General features: G+C 41.3%; 1 protein-coding gene across 2 annotated transcripts in view; it reads right to left on the bottom strand.

Moving 5' to 3' along the window:
- The window catches only part of PANX1 (pannexin 1), a 67,681-nt gene that overhangs the window by 5,157 nt on the left and 42,104 nt on the right, over window positions 1–20,420 (bottom strand). For both annotated transcript variants that reach the window (XR_004436230.1, XM_033207845.1), the window contains exons 3-4: window positions 1,800–2,023; window positions 124–779 (exon numbers count right to left, since the gene is read on the bottom strand). Coding sequence is in view for 1 of the 2 variants with exons in the window: in XM_033207845.1 (XP_033063736.1) it covers window positions 124–779; window positions 1,800–2,023 (880 nt within the window). In the remaining variant the exon portion in view is untranslated. The remainder of the gene's footprint in view (window positions 1–123; window positions 780–1,799; window positions 2,024–20,420) is intronic.

The following is a 20,420-nucleotide window of genomic DNA, read 5'->3' as shown; positions in this document are numbered from 1 at the left end:
AAGGTTTTTAATGCTTGGAAATGGTTTAAATGATGGGAAGGGTAAAGACTGTCAATATTCCCACAAGGCTGCTGCAAAAGCTCTCGGTGGGCTCCTGTGGCCTCTGCCAAAAGCAAACCCTACCTTTGAGCTCTGCCGTCTGGTTCCCCTGCTCCTCTCTTGTCTCTGCAGACATGGGAGTTTTGCCATCAACAATATCCATCTTGATCATGCCAAGGTTTGTCAGGAGTAGCACTGGGTCGATCCCCTGACCACTGCTCTTAATATTCTCCAGTACCTTAAGACACTTGTATGACTTGACCTCACTTATATTTTCCTCCAAGAAGAGATTGTAGAGGCTCAAATCGTTGTACCCTTCAGATTTGAAATGCAGAACATCAAAAGTAGGGAGGATTTCGTACACTTTGAGAACATCTGTCTTCTGTCGGAATGGAACAAACAGCGTGTAGACAACCACGGGAGCCAACAGGACATAAACCACAAGGTTAATAACACTGAGCAACTGGAAGACGCCCACGGCGATGAGTTTGCACTGAAACTGATTGGGCACGGTGCTGTCGTTTCTCAGGATCCCTGATTTGATGCTGCACACAAACTCGTCTGAGAGTGAGGAGAGACTGAAGTAATAGCCCAGGTAGATACACGCTAAAAGTATAATGATGAGTGTCACCAGGCGACAGCTAATGTACTTAATGATTAAATTATTAGAATTTTTCTTTGTCTTCAAGTACTGCTCCACAATTGGGTACTTGAAGTGGCTTTCAGATACCTCCCACAAACTAAAACATAAAGGAAACAAAAATAACGTAGGCATTCATCAAGACCATCAAATATTAAAGACAGATACACATTCAACAATGTCACACTAAAAATTTCAAACACCCATACTTCTTTACCTACAACTTCAGTAGAGTGGTCAAAAATAAAATCCGTTTAAAAGAGTAGGAAGAAAAGGAACAATAAAATACTTTTCCCCTTAATATTTAATAGAAGGCTTAGTTAATTAAATGAGTTAATATTTGGAAATTTTTAGAATGATGTCTGGCATCTGGTAAATCCTAAATACGTGTAAACATACGCCTCTTACAGGCGAGGGGTGGGACAGCTCAGGGGGTGTGGGCACAAACTATGGGGTCTAAAGGGCATGGTTCAGTTTCCAGCACTCTTACTTATAGCTACAGAATAGTGTTTTTATCCAGAATAAAAGTGGAGGGGGAGGTTAACAAATGCACTTCGTAACGTTGCTCTGAGGGTTAAAGGAGATAATGTACTTAAATAACTCAATACGGTGTGTGGGATATATTAAATATTCAAAAAATGATGGTTCTTAATATTATTATTCCAATTATTCAATAACAAGAGCCAAAGGAAGAATGTGAAAAGGCAGGGCACAACCTACTCCTTCCCCATTTCTCTCTAATCCCTTGCTCAGCTGCCTTGAAATCCTCTGTGCATCTCCATTAAGGAGTTCAACAAATCAAAGCAAGCAAGCCTCATATAGTACCTAAATCTGTTACCCCTACAAGAACTGCATTTTTAAAATGAGATGGTAACGTTTCACTCATCAAGGGAAGGAGTCTTGACAGAAGGACAAACAAATGGGTGGGATGGGTCGGGGCGAGATTTGGGGAGAGTGGACATCCCTGGATCCTACAGGCTGTCACTAGGTGCATGACATCCCCCTGCCTCCACTCCTGCCCCACCTCCTAGCAGTCAGAACTCTGGGCCCAGACTGGCGGTAGAAGGGCAGAGAATTTGTCCTACAAAACCCGATGAGCTGCCTGCTGGGGCTAAGTTACCTTTGCCCCAAGTTCTCGGCAACACCTGGAACTGAGCAGGCTCCATCTCTCATGTCAAGGTCACACGCACTCTTTGCAGCCTTAATTGCACGGTTGTAAACTTTGTCAAGTTCTTCCATGATAAACTTCAAGTCTGAGCAAATATGAGGAGCAGCTGCGAAACGCCAGAACAGCGGGGGCAGGTACAGGAGGATCGCAAAGAGCAACAGGATGTAGGGGAAAAACTGAAAAACAAGAGAACAAATCATGGGCTTAACAGACCCCCCATGCAGTAACCTAACGGCACCAAGTGATGCTCTCATTTTCTCACATCTTGAGACCAATGTGCATTGTGGAAATTGGGCTCATTACCTAATAACTACTTCTTATGGCTAAATTCCCCTGTCCAGGTAATACCTGACACTGGTAACTACCTATTTTTTTTTCCTTCCATAGGTATTAATTTGAAGTAATCAGCAATTGCATGGTGACACATGGTGTGCACGTTCTAATCACAGAAGGAAAACAAAAAAATAAAATTACTCCCATTCCCTGAACAAAATCCCAGTTAAAAAACCTGTAACTATCACAAAGGCTTCTGCTGGGTTTTTGTTGTTTAATTTTTGTGGTTTCAAGAAGCAACTAAGGCATATGGCTCCATTTTTGCCCTCCTCTGGAATCTGGGAAAATGCCAAAGAAACATATAACTTCCCCCAAAACAAATTAGAAAAGCTTTGACTTCAGTGATTCAGTAATCATCCCAATAAGACAGCTGAAATAAGCAGTTGAATTAACAGAATGCAGACTGAACGTGGAACAGACTTTGAAGGCAGTCCAACACCCTCATTGCATAGTTGGATAAACTGAGGCTCAGAAAGGCCATCCACAACAGGCAAGGGAATCAAGAGGAGAGTGTCCAGATCAGGGTGCAGACACACACCAAACAAGAGGGGATTCGCACGTCAGAGAGGGTGAGGAGCACCCCAGTAACCAAGACCGTCAGTTGGTCAGAGATGGTTTAGCCTCAGCAGAAGACTTAGGAAGACTGTAAGCGGCAGTCAGCACAGATCTGAACTGAAGCTCAGCACTGTGGCCTTGGAGAATGAGGTTACCGAGTCTCTGACCCTCAGTTTCCTTATCTATGAAAAGGACATGGAATAGAGGTGTCATGAAGATTAAAGGAGATAATTGACGGAAAATGCTTAGCAAAGGACCTGGTATGGAATAGGCACTCCAACACTCCAGGTAACCACAAAAAGGTTAGCTAGGTGGACATGTTACGCTCAGTCCTCACAGAAACCCTGACAGGGACTCTATATATGGCTCCATTCCGCAAATGGGAAGAGAAAGCCGGGAGCAGTTTCTGGCCCCAGATCACAAAGCTGGTAAGTGAGAATCAGACTATGTTGCCAACCTCTCTGAACCCAGAGACATCTTTTTCCAATTGAACACACTCTCAAGTACTTTACTCCTCTGGAAAACTTCTCCTTACTTTTGGATGGGTCTATCTCCACCATTTCTCAGAGCTGTAACGGAAGAGGCCATGATGGCCTTAAGTTGACATGAAACCCTCCCCCACAAACATTTCTGGGAGTGGACGGCAGACCCCACAACATGACCCTCACTGTAATTTCAGATGTACAGGGCATTCTCATAAGCCCCTCACTCAGTTTCCCCCATTGCTAATGACTCATATTTCTGTGATACATTTGTCAAGACTAAGAAGCCAACATTGGCACATGCCACTATCAGAAACTAAACTTCAGACTTTTATTTGTAAAGTACACTGGTTGTTTTTCCACTATTGTCCTCTTCCTGTCCCAAGATCGAATCCAGGGTACCCACTGCATTTAATTGCCATGTCTCCCTAGACTCCTTGGTTTTGTGACAGTTCTTCAATCTTTCCTTGTTTTTAAGTGCATAAAATAATATATATAGGTTCACAAAGGAAATAGAATATTGATATGCAGTTATCAAAACACTAATATTTTGAATCCACTTCTTTATTCATACTTAAAATAGGATCTAGCAGACGATCTAACAGCTATTGACACTTTGAAGTTGTGAAGAGTAAACGATATTCCAGGATATCTGTGATTTTCTGTGGGTGACAAACTCACAGGTACTGCTAATATCACTATGGACTGTTGCCTACATAAAAACTTTTTAAAGCTACATTTTAGTTGGAAGTGAATAAAAAATAAAGCTGCCATATATTTTCCTATCCTAGTTTGCAGGCCTCCTGTCACTATCACAGATCCACATAAGGAATCTCTGCCCCAGACGCAAGAGAGAAATAAGCACAAAATGGCCCCAAAACTTTGCAAAGCCCTCTTACCAAGACAGCTGCTTTACTTTGGCATTCTGGCATGGGATGAGGTGTTTCAAAAGTGTTAACCCAACTTGCAAAGGGCTGCTACACAATGACACACACAGCAGGTTGTGATTAGCTGAATTTTGTCTGCATAATTCATAGCTGGCTGTGGGGAGAAGGAATGTTCATTTAATTCATGCCCAATCGGAAGGGTGCTCATTAGTTTAAAAACATAACTGTATGACACAGAATTTCTGCTGCTTCTATAATCATGAAAGCCAGCCATTGTATCTGGAAACCACAGGGAGAAAACTGTTTCTAAAACGGGCTTGTGAAACATCTATATAAGTCACTTTTGTTCCAAAGCTATTTGAATAATGACATTTCACCTCAAACTGTTCCCCTGAATTAAAAAGTGACTATTTACAGTCTGTGGCATTTTTAAATATGCCCAAGTGGCACAATAATTTGGTACAATAAGTGGTACAATGAATAGCTCAGCACAGCTCACTGTAATTAGAAAAACAAATTACATATTGGGTATAAATTTCCCTAAAATATCCTTGTACCTTAATCACCACTATAGTAACGTCACTTAATGCCCCATATCTTGGTTTTCTCCACACTTAAACCTCTTTTTATTTATTTTTTCCCACCAAAAATAAAAAGGCAACTTCCAGTGAGTCTATAAAAATGTAGTAAAACAGGAAATAGGAATCCAAAAAAACCATAAAATTAGTCTTTGAAATCCTTTTGACCAAGTAAGAAATATGGAAAAGCTGCAGGACTTTGAGGGTGCATCTGCAGATGGAAACAGCTTTGTTCCTAAGCTGTGTCAACTCCACATTAGGCCTGGGATGTTCAGCATCTCTTGAAGCCATGACGGCACTATTTTGCGTGATGCTCGAGTGAGTATTGAGCTCTTCCAAGAATAGGGAAACTTCTCAAATCCTTGTGGAACCAAGCAGCTGTCCAACTACAATTTTCAGTCTATCTGCCTTAAAAATGTGTGCTGTTTCTGGAAGAGGTGATAGTTAGAACAACAGAAACCTCCAGATAGAAGGAACTTAGAGAGTGAGCCAGTACAACTTCCCTCCATATTCAAATCCTCTCTACCTCATTGATGGCAAAGAACCATCCAGTTCAGACTGAACAACTCCTCCTCCAAAATGCATGTAACCTCATCTTACGAGATTCAGTGCAGATGGGTAAATTCACTCGAAAACATCTTCTGGGGACCTGCTATGTGCCAGGCAGTGGGCTGGATGCATGGCCCCCGCAGACTAGGCGCAGAGTCTACCCCAAGATCACACAGGACAGGTGGGAACACAAGCTGGTCATTAAATCATCAAAACATGTAGGTACTAGGTACTGAGGCAACAGAAAAGTCCCCGGGAAGGTGGTCAAGGAAGCTTCATAAAAGAGGTAACACCTGAAATATGTCTTAAAGTACAGTGCGGCAATAAAATAAAACAAAGCCTTCTGTTAAGACTCAGCACAAATGTCACCTCTGTGGCCCTTTGGAATCCTCCTTCCTCTGCTTGGAATCCTTTCCTCCTTGCTTGTCTGTTGAATTCTCACTCATCCAGAGCACCAGGGTAAATGAGCAAGCCTGTGAGTGAGGAAGTGGCCAGAGCAGAGGCCAGAAGGGTGTGCCAGGTTGAATACTGCCTCCTACCCCTAATTCATGACCACCGGGAACCTCAGAGTGTGATACTGTTTGGAAATAGGTCTTTGCAAATATAATTAGTTAAATTAAGATAAGGTCATGATAAATTAGGGTGGGCCTGGGTCCAATGACTTGTATCCTTATCAGAAGGCCAAATGAAGACACAGAGACAAACAGAAAGAAGCCCTGTGATAACAGAGGTAGAGACTGGAGTGATGCATCTACCATCCTAGGAATACAGGACTGCCAGCAGCCATCAGGAACTAGAAGAAAGCACATCACAGATTCTCCTTGGATGCACCAAAAGGAGTCGAGTCAACTCTGGCAACACCTTGATTGCTCTGGTCTCCAAAACTAGGAGGAAATACATTTCTGTTGTGGTAATTTGTTATAGCAGATGTAGGAAACTCACAAAAAGAGTAAGCAGAGACTGAATTAAGAAGGCCACAAATTCCCACACCATACACAATGGGGTACCACTGGTAGAGGGTATAATCAAATATATTCCAGAAAACCATTATAGAGGCAAAGAAGAAACACATGGGAAGGAGAGAGACCAGGCAGGAGGTCACTGTGGCAGAGAGGCTGAAAGAGAAGACAGATCTGACAGCAACAGATGGGGAAGACACTTCAGTGTCCACACAGAAGAGGGGGTGGAAAAGGAGAAGAACTGAGGATCACACCGGGTGTGTAGCTCATGCAAGGCCGTGGGGGTTGGAACCATGAGGTGAAATAAATGAAGAGTCCCAGATTCAGAGCACACGGGAGTGAGGTGGGAGGCAGACCTGAGAAAATGAGAAATTTTGAACATGAGATACCTGCAGTCAAAACGCCCTGGTGTGTAGTAGATAACTGAAAGTAAAGAAAAATAATCTAGCTGTACAATTCAGGATTTGGTAGCACATATGTGGTCAAAGCCAACTGTATGGTTAAGATAATCCAAGAAGAATGGGCAGAAGGAGAAGACCATGGACAGGCCTGAGACCCTATAACATTTAAGGGTAGGGCAAAAAGAGAATCTTGGAAGAAGTGGTCAGAAAGTAGGAAGCAGGTGAACCAAGAACGTCCTGCACTGGGGAAGTGGAGTAAAAAGATGCATGAAGGATGTCTGTTCTGGCTATATGCTGTTCAGGTAATATTGCACTTACAGACAATCCTAGACAGTGGGAATCATGAGTGAATGGCTACCCCAAAGCTAATGTGCACTCCCTGAGAAGCTTACAGAAGGCAGAAAATGCAGATGGCATGGCTTCTATTCTGCACCCCAGGTGCTGTGGTTTGCACTGGGTGACATTCTGAAGTGCAGCTGGAGGGAACCCATCATGGAGAGAGCCCTGGAGAAGACAGTGAGCAAAGTATCTGTTCACAGAAGGAGGAAAAGATGCCTACCAAGATAAGCAGAACCAAGTGACAAGGAACAGCCTTCCCATGATCTATGAAATGCAATGAATTGTCCTATGAGGCAAGGAGCTCCCTTTCAAGGCAGTTTGTGATTATCTGGGAGAGCATGAGTATTCTAGATCAAGGGTCCAAAGAGTCTTCTTGTAAAGGGCCAGAGAATAAATATTAGAGGTTTGAGAGCCACATGGTCTCTGTTGCAGCTGCTCAGCTCTGCCATTACGGTGCAAAAGCAGCCACAGATAATGTTTGAGCAAATGGGGCACAGTTGTGTTCCAATAAAATTTTATTTACAAAAACAGGTATGGACTGATTTGGGTCAAGCATGTGTGCCGTAGTTTGCCAACCCTGGCTCTGCGTTCTTGCTTCTCAAAGAGTGGTGTGGTCCATAGACCACGAACCTCAGTTATCACCTGGGAGTCTGTTATAAATGCAGAATTGCAGGTCCCCATCAGACCTGATGAATCAGAGCCTGAAGTTCAACAAAATCTGCAGGTGATCTGCATGCACAGAGAATTTGAGAAATGGTCTACATGGGTGGTGCCCACATTGTACGGCAGGACGGGCTCACATCGGAATCCCCTGGGAAGCCAATAAAAAACCACATTCCTGACCTTAACCACAGAAGCTCCAACCTAATGGCCTGGATGGCCTCGGGATCCTGAATTTTCACAAGGCCACTCTGGCAATGCTAAGGTTTGGAAGCCTCTGGTCCGGAAGCCTCAGAGGATTCCTCCAACCAAGTTTCTATGAGTCTACTTAAGAGACATAAAGATTTGCCCACTCTCTTAATTTTGTTCTTGTTTTTCTTATTGTTTTTTTTTCAGTCAAAAACTGACTTTCTGTTTCAGAGAGAAATCTTACTAATAGTTGCCTCCTACCTTCTAAACTTGAACAAAGGGAACAGAACACTCAAAAGAAAAAAAAAAAAAAAAGCCAGTTCTCAAGCAGTCTTAGAGCACCACCTACCGGCCCCCCTGACTGTACCTGCATCTCCAGCAAAGGCCTCACAGTCTCTCCTTAGAGGCCATCAGTAGTGCACGGAGTGAGAGAGAAAGGGAGGAGGAAGACAGGAAGAAATCAAAGTCAGTTAGGGAGAAATGACACCATTGATCATACCAGTGTTATACCAGTGCTGACTTAAACATTACACTAAATAACTTCTTTGGAGGAATTGAACTCTCCTAACTTCAGCATCAGAATTAAATTGAGAAGTGCTGAATAAAACCTGTGCCTCTAATCTCCCATCCTTTGTCAGGATGTTCCTGGAGAACCAAATCTGGTTCTGAACAGGACACACAGCTACCTCACTGCCCTCCTCCCTTCCACATATACTCTTCAAGCACCCACTATGGACTACGCATTGTCTCAGGGGTACAGGGATAAACAAGACATGATCATGGTCTCTGCCTGCATAAAGCTTACAGTCTGAAGAGATAAAGAACTAATTAAGCAGAATTATGGCAAGATATTTTCATGTGAAGCTTTCGTTTTATTTGAAAGTGGTTGGGTAAGGCCTTGGAGGGCAGGAGGTAGAGATAGGGAGTGGGATGTCTGAAGTTAGTTTCAAGTGACAGCAAGCTCAGAATGAGGTGGCCACAGGAACTCATGATGGAAATGGAAAGGATGTAAAAGTTCCTCCAGATGAGACAGAGACTGAGGCTAGATGTGCCATCCAGGAGGACACAGAAGTCACCCTGGAGTGGTGAAGGAGGATGAGCATGACTGAGTTGTGAATGAATGAGGGGTAACTGGGAGAAGGTGACAGCAGTGAGGAGGGCATGAGGAAGGTATAGCCAGTATCCAAAACAGCCAAGGAACTGAGTTTTCTATGAAGAAAGAGTAGCAAGGTAAGGAATACAGGCATGGGAAGAAACTACGCAAGTCCATGAGCACGGTGAACTAGGGACCTCCTGGGTCAACAGTGGGCTCCCCTGCTGGACAGCTCTTCTGCCAGAAAGACTCTCCTTGTATTGAACTGCAGCTCATCAGCAGGTGACCATCATCTACAGGCTACAGTCCAGAGTTCTGAAGCCACAGAAGTTAGAACTGGACCTTTCCACATGGGAAACATGCCTGAAATTTGAAGGAGGCTGTAGGCTCACCTGCCATCTGGCTGTGGGACCTTGAAAAAGGCACTGACCACTCTGGCCCTCAGAGTCTGAATGAGAGGACCCTAACAGTTTAACAGTCCCGAGTCTGCTCAGTGTGGAGAAGCCACAGGAAAGCCTTTTTATCCTTGAAAGAGAATCCAGAAATTCCACTTTGGGGTATGTATCCAAAAGAAGCAAAGCCAGGAGTCAAACAGGTGTTCTCAGCAGCAATAGTCACAATAGGCAAGAAGTGCAAGCAACCAAGTGTCCGCTGACGAATGGATAAACAAAATCCTGTACAAACTTACAATGGGATGTTATTCAGTCTTAAAAAGGAAGGGGATTTTGATATATGCTACCACATGAACAAACTCTGAAAACATTTTCTTAAGTGAGATAAGCCAGACACAAAAGGTCAAATATTGTATGGTTTCACTTATATAAGGTATCTAGAATAGGCAAATGCAGAGAGACAGAAAACAGAATGGAGGTTGCCAGGGGCTGCAGGGACGGGGAAACGGAAAATTACTGTTTAATAGGTGCAAGTCTCAGTTTGCGAAGATGAAAAATTCAGGAGATGGATAATGGCGATGGTTTCGCAACAATGTAAATGTACTTAATGCCACTGGGCTATATACCTACAAAGAGGTAAATTTTATGTTATATATATTTTATCAAAAAAGAAAAAGAAAAACTTGAAACAGAGATCAACGTAGAAATAAAGCAGATGCGATTACTGAATCTGGCCTAAGAAAGCCACACACTAATATTCGTATCTGGTATAGGTTTTATTTCTCCAATTAGGCTGAAACTTCATTGCTCTCTAACTCCCGGCATTACCAACCAAATCCCACAAATTGGATGGCTTAAAACCACAGAAATTTGTTCTTTCATGGTTTTAGAGGTGAGGAGTTCAAAACCAAGGTGCTAGCGGGACCACGCTCCCTCCCAAGTCTCCAGGGAAGGATCTTCCCAGACTCTTCCAGCTTCCAGGCGCCCCAGCATTCCTTGGCTTGGCAGCATAACTCCAATCCAGTGCCCTGTGGGTATGCAGCTGTTTTCTCCCTGAGTGTCTTCATGCCGTCTTCCCTCTGAGCACGTCTGTGTCCAACTTCCCCTCTTCTTATGAGGACAGCAGTCATACTGGGTTAAAGGCCCACCCTACTGCAGCAGGACCCCATCTTAACTAATTACATCTGCAATAATTGTATTTCCAAATAAGGTGTCACAGTTTAGGGCACACTGGGTTAAAACTTCAACATATCTTTCGGGGGACACAATTCAACCCATGACACCACCCAAATGTAGAGTTAACTTAAGTGTCAGTCCTCACCTTACTCACCCTCTTGGCAGCATTTGACACAAGTTATTACACTGACACCATCTTTCTTTACAAGATACCCTGCGTTTCAAGCATACAGCACACTGTTGACACTTTCCTCATCACCCCACCTCTCTGTGTCTCCTCTGTTGACTGGTCCTACCCCACCCTCTCTCCATGTTGGAGCAGCCCTCAGACCTTGCCCCTATCTACATATAATCACTCCCTAAGAAACCCCATCCACTCCTATAGCTTTAAATACTATCTATTTTCTGACAATCTGCCATATCTATAGCTCTACTCTAGCCTGCAATCTCCAGATACCATATCTCACTGCCCACCTGACACATCCTCTGGACCATGGAGCATCTGATTCAACATGTTCAAGTAGAACTCTGATTTTCCTCCAAAATCTGCTTCAAGTGTCATGAAGGTGTCATTCCATCCAGTGCCTGAAACCTTGGTCATGTCCTTCATCCTGATCTTTCTCTCATCTTCCCACGTCCAATCAGCACATCTTGTTACTTCCGTATCTTAGAAAAGATGCCCCAAGCCTTAGAAAAGATGCGCTTCCCACCTCCTCTGCTGTCACTCTAGACCTCAACTGCTGTCACTCTAGACCAAGGATAAGCAAACTGCTGCCTCTGAGCCAAATCTGGCCACAAGCGATCATGTCTACTCTGCAGAACTGAGTAGCTGCGACAGTGATCATGTGATCTGCAATGACAAAAAACTTTATGATCTGGCCCTCTGCAGAAAAGTTTGCTGACCCCTGGTCTAGGCCCTTTTGACTATCCTTTTGCATGATCTTCTAATCAGCAATAAGACACAGAGTATTGCTTTTTGTTTGCTCTTTGCCCTCTTGGACATAACTGCTTCTTTTCCTTTCTGTTCCCTAATTAGAACCCTCACTCTGTGCTTACCAAGTGGCTCTCCCTGCCTCTATTCCCTTCTGCACACCGTCACTGAGGCTTAACTCTTGGAATCACCAAGTTCACCCTGCTCAGGTACCTGCAATGGCTCCCGCTGTCCCCAGCATTTAGCCCATCCATCTGGTTAGTGTTCAAAGTCCCCTGTAACCTAACCTACCCTGCATAGTTAATCAAGGGCCCACTGCTCCCCAGCAGGCCATGCCTCTCCCAGAAAGTGCTTCCCACCCTCCCAGGCAGTGCTTTTTTTGTGCTTGTTGGGCCTGCATTTTCCTTCCAGTTGTCACCCAGCTTGTTCCTCTCTCTTCTGGTTATCAGGAAGAGAGAGTTTAGGAAAAGGAAAAAAAATTGTGAAGAAACTGTCTAATCATCTTCATTTCCTTACCTCCCATTCACTCTTCACCACAGCCATCTGCCTCCCACTTCTCCACTAAAATCATTCCTGCTGGATCCCCAATGTTTTCATTAAATCCAGTAAGTTTTATTTCTCCCAGACTGCATTGGCTTCTCTGCAGCAGCATTTAACAGAGTTCACTGCTGTCTGAAACACTCTCCTTTCACCATTTAGCTGATTATTCCCTTTCGCTGCCTTCTTCCATGGTTATTTTCCCACTAAACAATGAGCTCCTTGATGAAGGGACCATGTCATCTGTGGCTCTCTGCCACTGCACATACATTCTAGCATATCATTCAACGTTAGCTGAAATCAACTGTGACTAAATGTTTTCAGCTCAAGAATTTCTATTTGATTCTTTTGGTGCAATTTGCAGTCAGTTCTCTGTAAAAATCTCCATATAATCATAATTCTTTGAATATATTATTAATGACTAGTTAAAATGCATGGTTGATCAATCTACTATCTGAATCTCCAACGGGTTTGTTTCCATTTCTGATTTTTCTCTTGGTTTTCTTGTACACCTAGTTATTTCCTAGTGAGTGCTGAATATCATATATGAAAAACCTGGGCAAGAATTTGAGAGCACATAAGAGGAGGCAGAGCAAGATGGCTGAACTGAACCCTCCAATGATTGACCCCCCTGTTAGGAGACAGACAATATAAAAAGATATAAAGTATCCATGCAAGAAAGTACCTTCCTAAGAACCAAAAAATCAGATGAGCAATCACTGTACCTGGTTTTAACATAACATGGTAAGTGGCATTGAAGAGAGTAGGAAGGACGGTCTTGCATTGCTTACACTACCCCTCCCCTAAAACCAGGCAGTACAGTCTGGAGAAAGAATCTGTGTGCTTGAAGGAGGGAGAGCAAAGTGAGTATGGGACTTTGCATTGGAACTCAGTGCTACCTTGTCATAGCCACACACAACACCAGGCAGACTTCTGCCAGGTCCCACAAAGGAAGCATTTAGACCAGCCTGGACCAGAGGGGAATCTTCTGCCCCAGTGGGAGAAACGTGACTCCTGCTGGCTTCACCACCAATTGACTAAAGTGACCTAGGGCACCAAGTAAATCTGAGTGCCAATCAGAACACAGTAACTGTAGGCCTTGGACAAGCCCTGGTGCTGCACTGGGGGCTTGGGATATGACCCAATATGACACTAACTGTACCAGCCAGGGGAACACCTGCATCACTCCTCTCCCAACTTTAAGCAGTGCAGCTTGGGGAGAGATCTTTCAACTTGGTGAAAGGACAGGAAAGAGTACAGAGGATACTGTCTTGCAACTTAGATATCAGGCTCAGTCACAGTAAAATAAAGCACCAGGCAGATGCCTGATATAATATGTAGGTACAAGAAGGTTAAAGGACACAAAGAAGACTCAACCCAAATAAGACTACCTCAAGGAATATAATAATTCAACTCTCAAAGGTGAAGGACAAAGAAAGGAGCCCAAAAACACCAGGTGAAAAGATACAAATTACATATAAAAGAGTTTCAAGACATCTGGCAGCAGACTTTTCAGTGGAAACCTTACAGACCAGGAGGGAGTGGGATGACATATTCAAAGCACTAAAGGAAAAAAAGCTTCCAACCTAGAATATCATGACCAGCAAAGTTATCCTTCAAACATAAAGGTGAAATAAAGACTTTCCCAGACAAACAAAAGCTGAGGTATTTCATCAACACTAGACCTGTCTTACAAGACATGGTAAAGGGAGTTCTTCAGTCTGAAAGAAAAGGATGCTAATGAGCAACAAGAAATCATCTAAAATTACAGACTCACTGGTAAAAGTAAGTACGCCAACAAATACAGAATACTCTAACACTGTAATTGTGGTATGTAAACCACCCATACCTTAAAATGAAGAATCTAAAGTAAACCTGTCAAAAATAATCGTAATTACAACAATTTGTTAGGAGATAGACAATATAAAAAGTATAAAGTGACAAGAAGTTGAAAGTGAGGGAGGGATGAAGTTAAAGTACAGAATTTTTTAGTTTTCTCTTTGCTTGTTTTTTAATTTTCATTGTAATTGGAATTAAATTATCTTCAGTTTAAAATAAATGGTTAACATAACCAAGAATAATAATAATAATAGTAGTTATTATTATATTATTTGAAATGGAGTTTCACTCTTGTTGCCCAGGCTGGAGTGCAATGGTGCGATCTCAGCTCACTGCAACCTCTGCCTCCTGGTAAGTTCAAGCGATTCTTCTGCCTCAGCCTCCCAAGTAGCTGGGATTACAGGCATGCACCACCATGCTCAGTTAATTTTGTATTTTTAGTAGGGACAAGGTTTCTCCATGTTGGTCAGGCTAGTCTTGAATTCCCGACCTCAGGTGATCTGCCCCTCTCGGCTTCGCAAAATGCTGGGATTACAGGCGTGAGCCACCACGCCCAACCGCATAACCAATTATTTTAAATTGAAGATAACTTAATTCCAATCACAGCCTCGTGTGTAGCCTCATGGCAAACAACGTAAAAGCCTATGATAGATACACAAAAAATAAAAAGCAAGAAATTAAAACATACTACCAAAAAATCACTTATACACAAGGGAAGACAGAGAAAAAGGAAAAAAGGAGAAACTAACAAAACAACCAGAAAATTGCAGTAGTAGTCCTTACCTATCAATAATAACATTGAATGTAAATGAACTAATCCCCCCCCCTTTTTTTTTTTTGAGACGGAGTCTCGCTCTGTCACCCAGGCTGGAGTGCAGTGGCCAGATCTCAGCTCACTGCAAGCTCCGCCTCCCGGGTTCACGCCATTCTCCTGCCTCAGCCTCCCGAGTAGCTGGGACTACAGGCGCCCGCCACCTCGCCCGGCTAGTTTTTTGTATTTTTTTAGTTGAGACAGGGTTTCACCGTGTTAGCCAGGATGGTCTCGATCTGCTGACCTCGTGATCCGCCCATCTCGGCCTCCCAAAGTGCTGGGATTATAGGTTTGAGCCACCGCGCCCGGCCTAAATTCATCAATCAAGAGAAAGAATGGCTCACTGGATTAAAAACCCAACCATATGCTGCTGACAAGAAACTCACTTCACCCATAAAGACACATACGGGCTGAAAATGAAGGGCAGAAAAACATATTCCAAGCAAACAGAAACCAAAAAAGAACAGGAATAGCTATACATATATCAGATAAAATAAATCTCAAGACAGAAACTGTAAAAAGATAAAAAGTAAGTCATTATATAATGATAATGGGATCAATTCAGTAAGAGGGTATAACAACTGTAAATATATAAGCACCCAATGCTGAGTACTCCGATATATAAAGAAAATATTATTAGAGCTAAAGAGGGATAAACCCCAATACAATAATAGTTGGGAACTTCACACCCGACTTTCAGTATTGAGCAGATCATCTAGACAGAAAATAAAGAAATATCAGGCTCAAGCTACACTGTAGGCCAAATAGACCCAACAGACATTTACAGAACATTTCATCCAATAGCTGTAGAACATTCTGCTCTTTAGTAAATGAAACATTCTCACAGATAAACCATATGTTAGGCCACAAAACAAGTCTCAAATAATTCAAAATAATTGAAATCATGAAAGCATCTTTTCTGACCACAAGGTCAGAAATCAATGACAAAAGAAACTCTGGAAACTACACAAACACATGGAAATTAATATGCTCCTGAATGACCACTGGGTCAATGAAGAGATTAAGAATAAGTTTAAAAATGTCTTGAAACAAATGAAAATGAAAACACAACATACCAAAACCCACTGGATATAGCAAAAGTAGTACCAACAGGGATGTTTAAAGCAATAAACACCTACCTACATCAAAAAAGTAGAAAGACTTCAAATAAACAGCCTAATGATAGATCTTAAAGAACTAGAAAAGCAAGAGCAAACCAAACCCAAATTCAGTAGACTATTAAAGAGCAGAAATAAATAAAATTGAAACTTAAAAAAAATACAAAAATCAATAAAATTTAAAAGTTGGGTTTTTGAAAAGATAAACAAAATCAACAAACCTTTAGACAGACTAAAAAAAAGAGAAAGACCAAATAAAATTAGAGACAAAAAAGGAGACATTATCATTCATACTACAGAAATTCAAAGGATCACTAAAGACTATTATGAGCAACTATATGCCAATAAATTGCAAAACCTAAAAAAAAAGAAAAAAGAAAAATTTCTAGACACATACAACCTACCAAGATTGGACCATGAAGAAATACAAAACTGGAAAGGCCAATAGCAAGTAACAAGGGAGAGGCAGTAATAATAAGTAATAATAAGTCTCCCATCAAAGAAAAGCCCAGGACCTGATGGCTTCACTGCTAAATTCTACCAAACTTTTAAAAAAGAACTAATACCAATCCTACTTAAAGTATTCAAAAAAACTGAGGAGGGAATACTTCCAAACTGTCCTTTGAGGAGGGAATAATTTTATAAAGCCAGTCTTACCATGATACCAAAATCAGACAAAGACACAAGAAAATTATAAGCCAATACCTCTGATGAACATAGATATAAAAATCCTCAATAAAATGATGCAGCAAACTGATTCGGTAATACATTAAAAAGATTATTCATCACAACCAAGTGGGATTTATCTCAGGGATGCAAGGATAGTTCAACATATGCAAATCAATACATTTGATATATCACATCAACAGAATGAAGGTCAAAAACCACATGATCATTTCCATAGATGCCAAAAAAGGATTCAGTAACAGTCAACATTTCCTGATGATAAAAACCCTCAACAAACTGAGTACAGAAGGAACATACCTCAATATAATAAAGACCATTTATAACACAGCTGGTGTCACAAAGAATGGGGAAAAACTGAAATCGTTTCCTCTAAGATATGGAAGAAGACAAGGATGCCCGCTTCTAACACTTTTATTCAACATAGTAGTGGAGGCCGGGCGCGGTGGCTCAAGCCTGTAATCCCAGTACTTTGGGAGGCCGAGACGGGCGGATCATGAGGTCAGGAGATCGAGAGCATCCTGGCTAAGACAGTGAAACCCCGTCTCTACTAAAAAATACAAAAAACTAGCCGGGCGTGGTGGCGGGTGCCTGTAGTCCAGCTACTTGGGAGGCTGAGGCAGGAGAATGGCTTGAACCCGGAAGGCGGAGCTTGCAGTGAGCTGAGATCTGGCCAGTGCACTCCAGCCTGGGTGACAGAGCAAGACTCCGTCTCAAAAAAAAAAAAAAAAAAAAAAAAAAAAAAAAAAAAAAAAAAACATAGTAGTGGAAATCCTAGTCACAGTAATTCAACAAGAGAAAGAAAGGGCATCCAAATTGGAAAGGAAGAAATCAAATTATCCTTGCTTGCTGATAATATGATCTTATATAGAGAGAAATCTAGACTTCACCAATAAACTATCAGAACTGATAAATGAATCACTGAAGTTTCAGGATACAAAACCAACATACAAAAATCACAAGCATTTCTATATGCCAACAGCAAACAATCTGAAAAAGAAACTAAGAAAGTAAGTTCATTAATAGCTATAAATAAAATACCTAGGAATAAACCTCAACAGAGAAGTGAAAGATCTCTACAATAAAAACTATAAAACACTAATCAAAGAAATTGAAGAGGACATAAATGAATTAAAAGATATTCCATGTTCATGAATTGGAAGGATTAATATTGTTAAAATGTTCACACTACCCAAAGCAAGTTACTGATTCAATGCAAAATGTATCAAGATATCAATGACATTCTTCATAGAAATAGAAAAAACAATCCTAAAATGTATATGGAAATACAAAAGACCCACAGTAGTCTGAGCAATTCTGAGCAAAAAGAACAAGGTTGGGGCATCACAATATCAAGTTATACCACAAAGCCATAGCAACCAAAATAGCATAGCACTGGCATAAAAACAGACACACAGACCAAGGAAACAGAATAGAGAACCCAGATATAAATCTACTCATTTATAGTCAATTCATTTTAACAAAGGTGCCAAAAAGATACAATACAGAAATGACCGTCTCTTCAATAAATGGTGCTAGGAAAACTGAGTATCCATACACAGAAGACTGAACTCAGATCCCTATTTCTCATATACAAAAATCTAACCAAAATAGATTAAAGACTTAAATACAAGACCTAAAACCATGAAACTACTAGAAGAAAACACTGGAGAAACACTCCAGGATGTGAGTCTGGATAAGCAATTTCTTGCGTAAGACCTCAGAAACACAAGCAACTACAGCAAAAATGGACAAGAAGGATCACTTCAAGCTAAAAAGCTTCTATGCAGCAAAGGAAACAACATGATGAGACAATCCACAGAATGGGAGAAAATATTTGCCAACTATCCATCTGACAAGGGATTAATAACCAGAATATATAAGAAACTCAAACAACTCAGTATCAAAAAAAAAAAAAACCTTAAAAATGGGCAAAAAATCTGAATAGACATTTTTCAGAAGATGACATTCAAATGGCAAACAGGTATATGAAAAAAATGATCAACATCATTGATCAGGGAAATGCAAATCAAAATCACAAGGAGATATCACCTCACTCCAGGTAAAATGGCTTTTATCAAAAAGACAAAAAATAATGAATGCTGGTGAGGATGTGTAGAAAGGGGGACATTCTATACTCTTGGTAGGAATGTAAACTAGTATAGCCACTATGGAAAACGATATGGAGGTTCCTCAAAAAACTTAAAACAGAGCTACTATATGATACAGTAATCCCACTGCTGGGTATATATCCAAAAGAAAGGAAATAGAATATCAAAGTTATTTTTACCCCCATGTTTATTACAGAGCTATTCACAATAGCAAAGATATGAAAATTGACCTAAGTGTCCATCATCCAATGAATGAATAAAGAAAATGTGGTACATATACACGATGGAATATTATTTAGCTGTTAAAAAAACATGAAATCCTATTAAATTCAGCAACATGGATGGATCTGGACAATGTCATGTTAAGTGAAATAAGCCAGGCACAGATAAGTACTTCATGTTCACACTTACATGAGAGCTTAAAAAAACTGATCTCATAAAGAATACAGTGAAGGTTACCAGAGGCTGGGAAGGGTAGTGGAAAGGGAGAATGGTTAATGGGTGTAAGTACACAGTTAGATAAAAGGAATAAGATCTAGGTTTAGATAGCAAGCTGACTATAGTTCATAATTTACTGTACATTTCAAAAGAACTATATGAATGGAATCAGAATGTTGCTAACACAAAGAAATGATAAATGTTTAAGGTGATGGGTATCTCAATTACCCCGAATTGCTCATTATACATTGTATGCTTATATCAAAATATCACATGTATTCCACAAATATATACAACTATTATGTAACCATAAAAATTAAAAATAACAATAAGCCAGGTGTGGTGACTCACGCCTGCAATGCCAACACTCTAGAAGGCCAAGATGAGTGGATCTCTTGAGCTCAGGAGTTTGAGACCATTTCTACAAAAAATACAAAAATTAGCCAGGTGTGGTGGTGCATGTTTGTAGTCCCAGCTACTTGGGGGGCTGCGGCAGAAGAATCGCCTTACAACCAGAAGGTTGAGACTGCAGTGAACCATGTTTGTGCCACTGCACTCTGGCCTGGGTGACAAAGTGAGACCCTGTCTCAAAAAAAAAGAAGAGAAAAACAATTAAAAAAAAAAAAAGATGGATGATAATTACACCCAGAAAATCCTCCAGAAAGGATTTATTTTTACTTCTGGCAGGCAAGTAGACCACACACTGGCAATCCCTGATCTCTGTCATTCAACTGCTATTGCAATGATTTAAATCAGGACTCTAGTCCCTATGGGAGCTAGATTAAATCTGGATTGCCCCTTATTCTCAAAGAACAGCCTTTCAGAGTCCCAAGCAAATGCCAAGGAGTGCTAATAAGGGTCCTTCCAACGTGGCAGGTCCTGACTTCAATTTCGGTCCCCAGCCTTGTGAATCTGGCAAGAGCTCTGCTGAGAAACTCAGATGAACCTCCATTCAAACAAGCAGTCCTCCACTGCCAGAAAGAGGGCTTCTTAATCTCTCATCAATACCACGTAACTTAAGATTTGGCTACCCATACTGTTTCCAGATTTCCCCTTCCTTGACTAGAAGAGCAACGGGCTAGAAGTCTGAAGATCTGAGCTCTGGTGTGTTAGTCAAGCAACTGGTCCTATGACCTTTAGGCTAGATCCCTCAAAGTTCCCTTACCCTTCAATGTAAAAGGCATCTGGATAAAATATCTGTTAGTTTATTCTTGCTCTAAAATAATTACTAACACGCCTGCCAACTCTTACATTAGACAATTCTCCTGTGGATCCATCAAAGCCAGCCCAGTGACTCACTAAAACTCTCCATTTTCATGAGAACACTATAACAAACAAACTGAAACTACAGTAAAAATTTGGATTTACAAAGCAAGCTGTTAAACTTTAGAACTGTGGCCCACCTGCAAGTCCTATTACATGTTACCTTGGCTACTAAACCATGCAAAGCTGACAAGAACCCACCTATGGCTGAAAAATAAAGAGAAAAGTCCGACCTAAATGAAGAAAAG

Source organism: Trachypithecus francoisi, unplaced genomic scaffold (assembly GCF_009764315.1).
Source record: "Trachypithecus francoisi isolate TF-2019V2 unplaced genomic scaffold, Tfra_2.0 Lachesis_group8, whole genome shotgun sequence".
Taxonomy (NCBI): domain Eukaryota; kingdom Metazoa; phylum Chordata; class Mammalia; order Primates; family Cercopithecidae; genus Trachypithecus; species Trachypithecus francoisi.
The sequence above is the reverse complement of the archived record's forward strand: the minus strand, read 5'-3'. Positions and strand labels throughout refer to the sequence as shown.